Source organism: Typopeltis vanoorti, chromosome 12, assembly GCF_054136105.1.
Source record: "Typopeltis vanoorti isolate ZY-2024b chromosome 12, IOZ_Tvanoo_1.0, whole genome shotgun sequence".
Lineage (NCBI taxonomy): Eukaryota > Metazoa > Arthropoda > Arachnida > Uropygi > Thelyphonidae > Typopeltis > Typopeltis vanoorti.
The window spans coordinates 57,575,369-57,590,647 of record NC_143560.1 but is presented as its reverse complement, the minus strand read 5'-3'; the positions used below and the strand labels follow the sequence as shown (position 1 = coordinate 57,590,647).

Here is a 15,279-nt window from a genome sequence, read left to right as displayed (position 1 = left end):
CTCTGAGATCTTTAATTTCCTCTCCTTAAAAATTGACTTTCTGCAATCCCACTTTTCCAACAGCAAAATTATTCTCCTAGGAGATTTTAATGTCCACAACACTAGCTGGCTTTCCTCCTCCAGTTGTACAGATCTTGCAGGCAGAGATGCTGAAATATTTGCCATCACTAACAACCTTACACAACTTGTTCAGATGCCAAAAATACCAGGTAACCCAAACCACTCCACAAACACCTTAGATCTCTTCCTCACCAATGACCCCTCCAAATACACAGTGAAAGTAGTGATCCCCCTGGGTAATTCTGACCATGCAACAATGCTCACACAGACACTTCCATACAAGAGTAGTTTGGCATTGTAACAGTGCCAAGTGGGACAGCCTCCGCAACTTCTATGCCACATTCCCATGGTTGGACTGTTGCTTCCGGCCTTCCAACCCAAACATATGCACCAAACTTATTAACAAAGTAAACCTCTCCAGCATGGAAACATACATTCCACACAGTACTCTGAACTGCCATTCCCTAACTAAACCCTGGTTCTCCAAAAGATGTGCCAAGGCTGTACAGATCAATCACCAGACATACCATAACTGGCTGAAATCAAGAACCTCATCCTCTTTTAGAGCTTATACTGAAGCCTGAAATAGGTGCAAAAAAAAAAAAAAAACAATCAATGCTTCCAAAACAGAGTTTGAAAGAGCAAAAAGCAGAAAACTAGCAGCCTATCCAAACAGCAGCCAGGCTTTTGATCTCTTATCAAAGCAATTGACCGTAACTTCTGCCCAACACTATTCCTGCCCTTATCATACTCAAATGACTGTATTGCATTATCACCAAGCTTTTCTTCCACAATTCTACTCAACCGTTTCTCAAGTATACTTGCATAGATCTTGCCAGGAACACTCAGTAGGGAAATGCCTCTATAATTCTCACATTCAGTTTTATTTCCCTTTTTATACATGGGTACTATGAGAGCTCTACTCCAATCATCGGGAATTCGTCCCTCTGTCCAGGCTTTCTGAACTATGCAGTGCAGCCACTGTAAGACTCTTATACCACCATACTTCGGCATTTCTGGTCGAATATCATCTACTCCTGCTGCCTTTCTACATTTCAAGCCTTTGATGGCTTTTTCTACTTCAAGTATGGATATGTATTCCTGACTGCATGCCTGGTCAGTGTTTTTTTTACCACTGTGCTGTCATCACTGCTTGTTTCACTTAGCAGTTTTTCAAAATAATTACTCCATACTTCAAGGATATCTTTTTCTCCTGTTTTCATGTCACCTTTATCATCTCTAACTCCTTTTATAGCACTCTTTCCTCCATTCCTAAGCTTCTTCAACAACCTCCAGAATATTTTGCCACCTTCTTACACTACCTTGAAGACACCTACCTAATAAACGACCACCAGTATGGATTCCATTGCTGCCAATCAACAGGAAATCTGCTCACATATGTCACCCATCTCTGGACAAATGCCATGGAGAAGTTTGGCGAATCTCAAGTGGTTTCACTTGATATCTCCAAAGTCTTTGACCGGGTCTGCCGCAAATGCTTACTAAGCAAACTATAGCTTTCTGTCTGGATGCACACTGTGTGTGATGGTGGATGGCTTCCTATCTTCTCACCATTCAATTAATGCTAGGATTCCAAGGTTATGTTCTCCCACTAACCCTCTTCCTGCTATATATTAACGACCTACTTCAGTTGACCTCCAACCCAATACACAGCTTTGGAGATGACAGCACACTATGCTTCTCGCTTTCATTTGATAAACTTTACCCTACACAATTCACCTCTACCTACAGAACATCAACCACCACCCTCAGTTCCGATCTCCAAGCCATTCTGCAATGGAGTTCAGATAACCTCATCAATTTCAATGCTAATAAAACCCATTTCTGTCCTATTTCCTATAAAAAAGAACCATTTTTTTCCGGTATCCTTTTTGACGATACCCAAATTTCAGGCAGTTTGAGATCTCTCTTCTTGGAATTACCCTCACATCACACCTCTCCTGGCATAAACATATCATAACCATTGCATCCTCAGCCTCAATAAAACTAGAATTTCTCTTTCGCTACTTCACCTCTGAACAGCTGTTAACATTATACAAATCACAAATCTACTCAGCTATTGAATACTATTCCCACATATAGGATGCCCCCCCCCCAAAAAAAAAAAGCTCTTTCAAAATGCTTGACTCAATATAGAGAAGAGCAATTAGACTTATTAATGACCATCTCTTGATAACTCTCTTCCCCCCACTTTTGCACAGACGTTCAGTTTCTGCAGTATGTATATTCTACAAATATTTCCATGGGAAATGCTCATCTGAAATAACATCAATAATTCCTCACTCAGTACTAAGCTCGTTGGAACACGTGCAGCCGCTGCTCAACATCCTTTCACAGTACACCTAGAAACAAACAGAACAAGATTCTTTTCCTCCTCCTCCCTCATCCCTGCAACTGCTTCACTGTGGAACAGTCTCCCACCTGCTGTGTTTCCCAAGGAATACAATTTACAGTCGTTTAAATCAAATGTAAACAAATTCCTCCTTTCCCAACCCACCACCCATGCATGGTACAATGGCACTATAGGTTGATCAACCAACGTCGTGTATGGGTACAACATAAAAAAAAAACATTTATAAGTTAAAGATATCAAGAAATTATATACTTGGTTTAATCCATTATCCAAATGTAAGCAAACAAAGCTTGCACCTGAAGTATCTTTCAGGACTGGGGCAACTCGTGGCCAAGGTGGTGTAACTTCTCATCACTTGCCTCAGTATCCCATAATGCAAAGCACATCTTCTTGCGGACATATGTTAATATAATGCTATGCATTAAGGGAAGGGTCACTACCCAGACTGATTTCGACCTTTATTGGGGTCTCATCAATGGGAGCCAGACCCAGAAGTGGTGATACTAAGGTGGAAGTAATGGAGAAGTCATATTTCCATATAACAGAAAGTTGCCACACTTTATTATTAAAAATACTCTGGATTAGCGATAGATAGTTGTTGAAAGTTTTTCAGTTGGTTATATTATAAATTAAAGATACCAAGAAATTACAAGTGAAAAACTTTCAACAACTATCTATCTCTAATCCAGAGTATTCTGGAGAAGTCATATTTCCACATACCAGTTGCCAAAATGTGTCACACCTTATTATTAAAAATACTCTGGATTAGAGATAGATAATTGTTGAAAGTTTTTCACTTGTAACTTCTTGGTTTCTTTAATTTGTAATATAACCAACTGAAAAACTTTCAACAATTTCTCCATTACTTTCACCTTAGTATCACCATTTCTGGGTCTGGCTCCCACTGATGAGATCTCAATAAAACCAATCTGGATAGTGATCCTTCCCTTAATGCATAGCATTATACATGTTCTGCAAGGAGATGTGCTTTGTGTTATGGGATACTGAGGTAAATGATGAGAAATTATACCACCTTTGCCACAAGTTGCTCCAGTCCTGAAAGCTACTTCAGGCACAAGCTTTGTTTGCTTACACTTGGATAATGGATTAAACCAAGTATATAATTTCTTGGTATCTTTAATTTATAATAATAGCCAAGTGAAAAACTTTCAACAAAAGACTCATTTGTCACTCTATTATGAAAACTAAATAGATTTTAAGGCATGACCACTTCACAAAGCCATGCTGACCCTCATAGAGTATCATATTCTTATTCACTCATTCCTGAATTTTCTTTTTGACCAACTTTTCCAGTACTTTTACCACCACTCCTGAATACTGATTGGTCTATAATTTGCTACCACAGATGCCATTTTGGTCACTCCAATGCTCAGTGATGTGCCACACCAGGCCTATGCTTTTCTGGAGGCTTCAACTCTCTGAAGATCAGTCACTCCACACATACATACTTCCATTTCATTGACGGTCTACCCCTTCCTCTTTTTCCAGGAACTTGAACTTCTATTACCGTTCTGAGAAATCCTCTTTCCATCCTTTCAATGTGTCCAAAATATTTTAACTTTCTTCTACCAATATCCTTGAGGAGCCTTAAAGTTCTACTGATCTTTTCTAACACCCATTCATTTGTACGCCTTTCAGTATATGATATCTTCAACAGCTTTCTGTAACACCACATCTCAAAAGCAGTTTTCCTTTTCTTATCTGACTTTTTTAGGTTCCAAGTCTCACATCCATAAGTTGCTGTTGGGAAAACAACTGCATCCAAAATCCTCAACTTTGTTCCCATGGAAAAAAGTTGAGATCCATCCTTCCAGATTTTAGACAAGTCTCTGACTGTTGTTTTAGCCATTCCTAATCTTCTTCTGACATCTTCTGAACAGCAATTCTTCATATTAATAATGTAGCCATGGTACTCAGACTTGCTGACTTCCTCAGTTCTTTCTCCATTAAGATACACTTGTTTCTCAAGAGCTTCCCTATATGTATTTCCTTTGAGAATCATAATCTTTGTCTTGCTAGGATTGAGTTGAAGTCCTCTGTTATTACTGATCTTGTTAATTTTATCAAGGATTTGTCCTAGTTTTTCCTTGTCATTACAGAGGAGTTAAGTATCATCAGCATACCTCAGATTACTGATCAATCTACCACCTATCCTAATTCCTGTCTTGAGCTTATCCAATGCTTCATGCATGATGTCCTCTGCATATATACTAAACAAGTGAGGAGAAAGTAAACATCCATGCTTAAATCCTTTTCCCACCTGAAGCTAATCAGTCAATCCAACACCTGTTCTTACTGCGGCTTCTTGCTCCCTGTATCAGGTTGATAGTTGTTGGCTATCAACCTGATAGCACGGTGAAGAAAAACTCATTCTTTTCATTACTTCCCACAGTTTCACATGCTGAACACAGTCAAAAGCTTTAGAGTAGTCTAAGAAACACATTACCAGAGGGAGTCTGAATTCTTTATAATTTTCTATGATCTGTCTAAGGCAACGGATCTGATCTCCTGGTGCCCTTACCTTTCCTAAAACCTGCTTGTTCCTCAGGCATCTCTGCCTCAATTGTGACCTCAATCCTATTCAGCATGATCTTCAATTAAATTTTGTTTGCATGAGATATTGAACTAATAGTTCTGTAGTTCTCACAAGCCTTCATATATCCCTTCTTATGTAGTGGTGTGAAACCCGACTTCTTCCAATTTCTAGGCCATAATCCTGTCTCCCATATCCTTGTAATCAATCTATGACACACTCTTATCCCCCCCCCAACCCCTGTGGCTTTAATCAACTCTGCTGAGATTCCATCTGCACCTGGAGCCTTATTGCTGCTAAGGTGTTTAACTGCTCTTTCAACTTCACTAGATGAAGAAACTTAGGTGTATAAGGACGAGGTATTAGAGCTGTTGCACAAATTGAATAAGAATTCAGCAATAGGGACTGATGGGATATTAGCACATATCCTAAAAGAGTGTTCATCTGAACTGCCATTTCTTTGACCAGGCTGTTTATATTAAATTTTATATTAAACTGAAGTTTTTATTTTAACATAGTAGTTGTTTCCATAATTTGTATAATGAACTTTTTACTATGTTACAAATATGGGATATACATATTTCACAGATTCATGTAATGGTTTGAGACGGTAGCATTAATATTGTTAAGGGGTATAATGATTAATGATGCTGAAATTGCAAGCATTTCTTATTTTATTCACACGTTGCAATTAGCAATAATGGACTCTATTGATGCAAAGATGTCAATTTCAAATTTAATAGCAAAGTGTAGGAAAATGGTAGGACATTTTAACCATTCATCTGCTGCATGCTTAAAACTAAAAGATATTCAAACCAAATTGAATACCAGACATATAAAAGTAGTTCAAGATGTACCTACTCAATGGAACTCTAGTTTTTATATGCTACAATGAATACAAGAACAGAAAAAAGCTTTAAACATCTGTGCAATGAACAACAATTTAAATATGTTAAGCTCAAATTGTGGTCTTCAACAAAACCACTGTTAATTTTATTGGATCCTTTAGAGGAAATTACCAAAACCATGAGTGTAAATTTTGCTTTAATTTTGGGAAGTGCTCTCAATTATTGTGACTCTCGTGTTGATAATACTTTTTTTGGAGTAGGAAGAATGAAAAAAATTCTCTGCGGAGAAATTAACAGATTTGATACTTTATTTGAAAATAAATATTATATTATTTCAATAATATTTGATCCAAAATTTAAGCTAGTGTTTTTCAAGTCAGACAAAGTTGATTATGTTAAAAGCATTCTAATTAATGAGAAATCTGATTTGGATGTATCAAGTGATGAAGACGCTGAAAGCGAAAAGAAAAATAGTAATAATTTATGGTAATATTTTGACGATATTACTTCTGCTGCTGTATCACCATTAGGTGCAGAAAAATATTAACGATAAGATGATTACATATTTTAATAAACCACTGTTAAAAAGAACAGATGATCCTTTAGTGTGTTGGCAAGAATGAAATAGGCAAGAAAATTTCATTTGGCACCAGCTACAAGTGTATACAGCAAAAGAATCTTTTCAGAAGCTAGAAATATTTATGAAGAAAACAGAAGTAGACTTCTACCTATAAATACCAAATAATTGCTTTTCTTACATTGTCATTTATTGCAACTTCATTTTGATTATTAAATCTATAATTATTTTGTATTTAACAGTTTAAAATCAGAGTTTTAATAGAGATAATATTTTTATTTTGTTACTTAAGGAAATTAGAGTAATATTTTGCTCATTTTTGTGTTGTATTCTTTCTTGTAATAAAAATTCCATGTAAAATTTCATGACTGTTTAATTAATTTAATGAATGCAAAATTTTATTTTTTCATGTTCATATGGTTATGTTATTCGATGAGTTATCATGCATAGGGTTTAATCTTTTCTCCATGTTTTTTATAATCAGTTTTTATTGATTATAAAATTACTAGATGAATTCATTGTTCATTACTCCCATTGGCAGGACATTACAAATCTCCTTGTACTTTCGGCTTGCTTTCTCTCAACCACTCAGAGTATCATTACACGTACTTTCCAGAGAAATTGAATTTATGTTAGAAAGGAAAAAGCTTTTTGCTTCTGTTATATAAGTCACCAATAATTAAGACAAATTCTATCGTTATATTTTTAATTTCTAAATTTAAAAATCAATAATCATGAACTCTTTGCAAAAATTACATCATCCAATAAACTCTAGTTACACATGTGAGAATTTCTGAAGGACTTTTTTTTGGGAGGGGGAGGTAAGTGCAGAGTAGTTAAAAAATAATAACTAACTCAATAATATAGTTTCTGTATAAAAATGTGCTTGCTCACTCAAAGTGGAAAGGAAATTTGCAAAATCAAGTGATCCAGTTTATCAGATGTGTTAAAAGATACATGAATGCAGGTTATTTTTAATGTTTTAAAAAAATACTTGAGTGTATTTTTTTTTTGTTGTTATTGTTCAAAACATTTTTTGTTTGTAAAATTTAAATCAGCATTTCATCATCATCATCAAATTCCTGCCATGTACCCTCAAGGGGTGTACAGGATATGATAGTACTACATGAAAAATTTACATCATTACTAACTTCCTATCTACAATTCTCCTCCAAATCAGTCTGTTACTTGTCAAGACTCCAACATTATCATATCTTATATTTCTATCGTCTAAGGCACTTTGTACCATATCAATCCACCTATATCCTGGTCTTCCTTTGGGTCGTTTTCCTGTCAACCTGGCAGAGAGGAATTGTTTTGCTAATCTTTCTTCGCCCATTCTGTTTAAGTGACTATACCACCTGAGATTAGCTCTGCTAACGCATTCCTGGATGCTGACAATGTCAAGTTCTTTCCTAATATCCTCATTTTTAATATGATATTGCCATTGATGCCATCTGTTCATGTCTCTAATCTTTCTCAGAACTCTCATATCTGCAGTCTCTAGTCTTTGGTCAAGGGTTTTTACTTCTGACTCAGTTCTCAGATCCATAAGTTAAAACTGGTTTGAACACTATCTAGTATACAGCTAATTTAGTGTTCTGACTAATTTCTCTCTTATTCAATATGAATTAATTGAGTTGACTTCCTACCATACCAGCTTTGTTGATTCTGTTGTCTATTTCCATATTTAATTTACCATCTTCACTAAAAATCATGCCTAAGTAGCTGAAATGTTTTACTTGTTCTATGGGTTCACCAGTCGAGGTACAGTTGGTGTTTTCAATAGCCTCCAGAACATTTTGCTGCTTTCCTTATATTATCTTCTTTATTCCTATCGAAGTATTCCCATTACTTTTGTTTGGCTACTTTTACCCATTAATTAGCTCTCGTACATTTTTCTCTGTATTCTTTTAGGGCAGTGTTTCTCAAACTTCAGATATCCACGTACCCCTTCTTAGATTTTCATTATTACCAAATTCCCCCTTATCAAAATAATAATAATTAATAAATAAAGTATATTTTATTGTAAACGTCTATTTTATTTGAATTTATATGTTCATGTAAACAAAAAATATGATTTATTTTTAATAGAACAAAATTTGGAATAGGTTCCTCTTCATTTCCCATCCATGAAAATCCACATTTCAAGTAATTCATATCATACTGACAAAGATTTTTCATCTTCCTCCTAGTTGGTTCTCTAGAGATGTCAGACGACACACTTATCAATTTCATTTGATCCAGATACAATCTCAATGTTTTCTTGTTGCTTACAGCTACTTTTATTTGCTGTATTGCTCTCTTTTGTGCGTTTTATAAATCCATTCTTGAACCAATGATCCATAGTTAAGAATTTGAAAGCTAAAAAAATTACCGTATTTACTCGAATGTAACTCGCACTTTTTTCCCAAAATTAAAGCTAAAAAATCGGGGTGCGAGATATATGCGGGGATTTTCGGAAACTAAAGTTTTCAGAAAAAACTGAAAATACTATGACTTACCACAAAGCTCCTATTCGCTATCGCTACTTTTGGCATCGAGAACAGTTCCTTGTGTACATCGTCAAAGTCCTTAACCCAAATAGCTTCATCTTCTTTCCCATTATTTAAAGCAAAACTTACCAGTAATTTACAAGACTTCAGATACATAATGAACAATCCTTAACAAATGACTAATGAGAAGTAAAAGCAGAGCACAAAACTGACAGGAATGGTAGGCCAGTAGAGATAGAGCAGCTACGAAAAAGTGCATATGATTGGTACGGTATTAACAAAAGATCGTGCAAATCAAAGACAACCAACAGTGGGATTCAATTCCATAATATCTGAAACACATTCACTATATATTTCCTAGTTTTAACACATTCACAACGGGGTGGTGTCAAACAAAACCATATGTTGCACCCAACATATGGGTTTTGCTTGAGTCTATACAGCAGTTTCTATTGGAGGGGAGATGCAATTCATTAGTTAGTGCTGTTTTTATCCCAGTTGTCTCTAATTGCACTATTTGTTGAGAAATATATTACACAGACTGCAAAAATCTCTGTACCGGATTCAGTGATACAATAAAACTACTGTATTTGTTTTTCTTGCGTTTTCAGTATAGTGACGCTGTTGGGGAGAGCGTGTTGTTTACCGCAGGGAGCAAGTTACTATCGCAAGGATGTGGACGTCATGGCGATAATAACTCACAAATTGAGTAGGAGAATTCATACATAATATATAATTTATTGAGAAATATATACGTGCAAAATAATTCTTTTTTCTTAATAATGATTCCATGTGTTAATGATGCATAGCCGAAAATTTCACGTACCCCCTGAAGACCTTTCGCGTATCCTCAGGGGTACGCGTACGACACTTTGAGAAACACTGTTTTAGGGCATCTGCTGGCTTAACCAGAAACTTTCAGCATTCTTCCTTCTTTTCCAGGATTACTTCTTTAACTTCTTGTGTCCACCATGATGTTCTTATTTTTCTATCACCTTGCAGACAATTTAATCACATACCTACCTAGCAGAATCCATGTTTTCTTTGGAGTTTGCCACTGTGGCAAACTCTGAATGCCAAATAATTGAGTGTACAGTTTACCTGTAAAAGCTGCTGAACTTTAATTCTTTTAAAAAAATGTTTTCTTACATACTGTTCTTTTCAGTGTGATATTCATTCTTATCCTATTTAGAATGAGATGATGGTCACTGCAAATTTCATATCCTCTGTACACGCTCTTGTATCCTAAACCAGCATGAAGATATCAGTATCAATAATGATATAGTCAGTGAGGGTGTTCTTTCTTTTTTGTGTATTCTCTTCACGTGAACTTGTACACATCTTTATGTTGGATCATGGTTTTAATAATGACTAGTCCATATGCTAAGCAGAAACCCAGCAGATACTTTCCGTCATTATTAGCATTGCCCTATTTTCCAAATTTTCCTAAAACATTTGTATATGCCTGGTTGGCATCATTTCTTACTCTGCTGTTTATTTCTTCAACAAGGACCACTTTTTTATGTCAGCTGCCTGCTCTAACAACTCCAAAAAATTCTCTGCTTCTTCCTTAGGAGGATCTTCGTGAGATTATAGGCACAGATAAGTTTCATTGTGTTTTCCCCATTTTAAAGTTTGCCCACATAATTCTACCTGAAACTGCCTTCCAATTAAGAAGTTTTTATGTTGATGTTGAATGCTATCACTACTCCTTCTTTTTCTTGATTGTTATTGACTGAACAGTACATCCTATACTTATTATTTAGTATTATCTCACCTGTTTCTATCTTCTTTGTCTCAGTAATTCCAATTATGTCCATGTGGTACTTTCCCAGTTCTGAAATTTGATTTCTTTTCCATTAATACCCATATTAATGGTTCTTATCATACATTCTTCTGACATTGGGCTTGTTCTTCTTCTTCTTCTAGTTTAGTTGTAGTTTGTTCCAGTAATTGACTTTTCAATGTTTGTCCTTTTTCTCCTTGATGAAAATAGCTGGTGCCTTGTTTCACCTGGTGATGTCCCAGCCGACATGACATCTCATCATGTTATTTGCATTTGTAGTTTAAGCTCATAGAGAGTAAATTTGGTCTATTTGTTCAGTACCCAATAGATACCTACTAACAGGGCACACCATGTGAAGGTGAGGATTGGACATTAAATCAGTCACTCAGTTTTCCACATTCCTTAAAGGTGATGTGGAGGTTTCCTCCCAGTTATTTGGCTTTAACCCTTAAATGACCTATGAATGCAGTATACAGAAGTGATTTGTTTTCCTTCGCTGAGTAGATATCTTACCCCACTCCTGGTCTATTTGTCAAAAGCTATTGGATGCAACTTATGTTCATCTGGGCTTCACCTCTCATCAAGATGGTGCTTCTGGTGCAGCACCTAAAAGTAAAGCTGGCCTTGTATCATCCTTCTATATCTTTGTCATAGATGACCAAGGTAAATCATCTCCTACCATACCAGAAATAGCATCACTTGTCTCGTATGAATCTTTTGGCAAAAAGATATCAGAAGAATCATAAATAGCCTGTATATCAAAAAGTTCTGCTCTTGATTATATTATCTGCTTAGTTTTACTAGAATTTTGTGCGTTCCAGGACTAACAGCTGTTCTATATTATCTCTTAATTCTTTTATATTTGGCTGGCACTTATTCCATTACGTGGAAGCAAGCATATATCCATTCTATTCAGCCCTTGCTCTCTCTAGGATACAAAGAACCTGTATAAGGGCTTTTCATTTGAAGATGGGTTAGCTCATCTCATATGGAAGTAGCAGGGTTCCTCCCATACCACCAGAAACTTGGATTTTTCATTCTGCAAAATGGCCAAAAGAACACAAATGCAGTTTACAATCATCATACACTTTGGGGAGTACTTTGACTGCTGTCAAAGTACTCCCCAACCAAATAAGTCCTCTCCAAATTAATGGAGAAGGTCATTTGAACAATTAATTTCCTCGCCAACTAGTGGCCCATGTTAATTCATGATCTTCAATATTGATCCTGCCACTTTAAATCCATAATAGATCTCTTAGACGACGTCACCTACTGTTGGACACATGCTGCCATGGAAAGGGTTGAAGAAAGGTGCTGTTCCTGTCGATATTTACTGAGGCTTTGATTGTGTCTTGTATCAAGGCCTGCTCAGGAAATTGTTATCCTTTGTTATGTAATTGGATAGCCAGCTTTCTCTCTGATCTCTTATTGACCAGTTGTATACTCCTTTTCTCATTCTCATTCAAACTGTGCAGTGCATAAACATCTCAAGAATAAATTCTGATCTCCATTACCATTCTTCATTGGGGCAACAATAACTTGTTCACCTTCATTGTGCTACTAAATTGCAGACTTGTCTTATTTCTCACAAAATGATCTCAACCTTTTCTTACCTTCATTAATACACCAGATAGGATCAGCTTTCTTTTCTTGGATTGACATTTACTTCTATCTTCTATACTGTTAACAGAAATTGGAGAAGAAGAAGAAGAGTAGTAAGATTTGGACTTGTTGATGGATCTTTTGCAGTTGTTGAATACTTCAGTGTAGGCTGAAAATGAAGCTGTAGTTTTTTTGTTTTTTTTTGTCAGGCATTTGCAATATGCCAGTTTTATTTCTGGAACTGCCTTGGCATTCTTGTTGGAAATGATTTGGATAGTGAGTAGGAATTTCATATTGATTACATCATCTTAGCAAGAATATTTTTCTAATAATAATAAGAGACAGAACTTTCACAGTGTATATTTTTTTAGAATAATTAAATAAATACTCTAATCTAATAGAATATTATTTTTTTGGAATAAATGCAAATTATCAGTACCACACTCCGGTGCTGTTTGGAATATCTTTATGCTTATCCAATTTTTTTTTTTTTTTTTTTTTTTTTTTTTAACTAGTACAAAATCATATTCCTTTTAGCATATTATATTTATATTGGTCAGTTATAATTTATATATAACTATATGTAATCTTTTATTAGCCATATTTGAAGGAAATTTTGAAAGAAATATGCAACTATAATGCCAAGAATCCACACAAGAATATGTGGGAATTGAAGCCAGAATACAGACATTATAAGGATAATCTGTAACCTGCTTTAATTGTGTCTTGATCGTTTGAATGTTCAAAATTTTTACGTCATTTGTTAAGTTTTTGTCATGTTTTGATGTACCACACACTTAAAAAATGTTTTTTTTTTTTGTGTGTGTGTGTGTGTGTGTGTGTGTGTGTGTGTGTGTGTGTGTGTGTGTGTGTGTGTGTGTGTGTGTGTGTGCGTGCTTGTTAATAAAGTAAGATAATTTTAATATGCTTCTAGTTTCTTAAAACAGGCAACCCTATAGACTTAATAATCATCAAAAATTTTTACATAGCAAACAGACACCATGGTTTTTAAAGTTCTTTAATTACTACTTTATGGAGGAGAAACTATCTATTTTTTATCATTTATAATCATAAGAATCTGCAATTAGTCCTACTTGCTTGTAATACATTATGGCAAATTATCCTTGAATAAATGGCAGAAATTTAAATGACAAATGAATATACTCTACATGCAGTATAAACATTTCAGTCCATTTCTGACTTATTACTTATTCTTCATTATTTACTAATTGTTTTTACTACTTATCATTAACCACCCATTCATATCCATCCGTATGAATGAATGAAAAATATCAATCATTTTATGCTTCATATCCATGTTGTTTCATTTGTAGCTGACACTTCACATCAGTTCCAGCTTGGTTGGCCGAGCAGTTAGCTTATCCGCTCTCCATCCAAAAGGCTGCTGGTTTGAATCCCGTCGTAGGCATGGATGTTTATGATTGTCTGTGAAAATACTAGTGGTGATGGTAGATGCCGTTGGTGTAGATGATGATAGTTGCGGTTCATTGTATTTGGTGGATTGAGTGGTGGAGATGGAGAGTTGTAGAGTAGGTGCCCTCCCTTGGTGAGTCTTTGGACTCCCTGGAGGGTGTCACATAATAATAATAATAATAATATTTTGACTGACAAGTAAAAACATCATGACTAGGGGTAATTAAATATATATTTTAAATATACAATAAATGATGTGATACCATTGCCTCTATAGTGCATTCAACAGCATTCATTAGATAACTTTACATCGGTTAGTTCTTGTGATATTATACAAATTTTGATGTAATCATTGATACATCAAAATTTAATGGGAGCCTTTTATAAGTGACACAGTTTGTGTGTACTTGATATGTACTCTCAAGGAGTGCTGCGATTGTACTACATGAAAAGTTTACATTATTACTACGTCCTATCAACAGTTTTCCTCTGATATTTCATTGGACTCCAACTAACATCTCCGAAGCACAAAAAGAAAACTTTTCAGAAATCAACAATACAATTAGCTATTGGGAAATAGTTCAGAGTGCAATGGAAAAAAGGTAAAAATTTAGCAGATGGCTTCTGGAGCTTAATGTAGGTACTGCATGGATTTTAGGCTGAAAGTAATCTTTGAATAGCAAGCAAGCCTGCATAACATATTTATTGAAGGCTCTATTTGGATGTTCCCAAGGCAGACTATGTTTTGGAGACATCATTATCAATTCTCACTTGCCATGATTGTGATAAGGTATGGTTTTTTTTGTTTTGTTTTGAGATTGTCACTTATGTATGTCTTATACTAACCTTCTCTCTCTCTATCCAAATGGGCCATCTTTCAGAGATATGTCACTTTACAGGGTGTTCGGGATAAATTTGACAGTTTCGTAAGGAAAAAGAAAATCTTCTTTGTATCTATTAAATTTAATGAATTGACAAAAAAACATTACAGGCAGAGTTAATTACAATACTATCAACAAGATTTACTCAAAATAACCACCATTAGCATCGATCACAGCTTCAATTCTGCTTCGGAACCTCGAACAAGCTGATGCTACAGTCTCCCTGGGAAGGGCCGCAAAAACTGTTTTAATTTTATCCATTAACTGGGCTTTTGTATTACTGGAAGTGCGATTGGTGTCTTTTTCAACTGCGTCCCATACAAAATAATCCATGGGGTTAAGGTCTGGGGAGTTTGGAGGCCAAACATTTGGACTGGTGAAGTCGTAGAAATTTTCAGACAACCATTTTTGACTTTTCCCAGAGGTGTGGCAAGGGGCCGAATCCTGCTGCCATACATACGGCCTACCATTGGCTACCCTTGTTATCCAGGGCTTGACTACAGTTAGCAACTCCACGAACAAAGCCCGAATTCCAATGCCAGGGTTCTTCAACACCTGTTCCTGCAGATTTGCGAGGAATTCTGCTGTACGAACGCAATCAGATCGTCTGCTAGGGATCTTTCTTCTTGCTACATCCTCGTAGTCACCATTGCAAGTCTCTAGTTCAT

General features: G+C 35.7%; 1 protein-coding gene across 1 annotated transcript in view; it reads left to right on the top strand.

The window, feature by feature from the left end:
• TfIIFbeta (transcription factor TFIIFbeta) overlaps nucleotides 1–13,219 on the top strand; it is a 146,726-nt gene extending 133,507 nt beyond the window's left edge. The window contains exon 8 of the mRNA XM_090401575.1: nucleotides 12,895–13,219. Within this exon, the coding sequence (XP_090257701.1) occupies nucleotides 12,895–13,005 (111 nt within the window). The 3' untranslated portion in view covers nucleotides 13,006–13,219. The remainder of the gene's footprint in view (nucleotides 1–12,894) is intronic.
• Nucleotides 13,220–15,279: the final 2,060 nt, after the last annotated feature.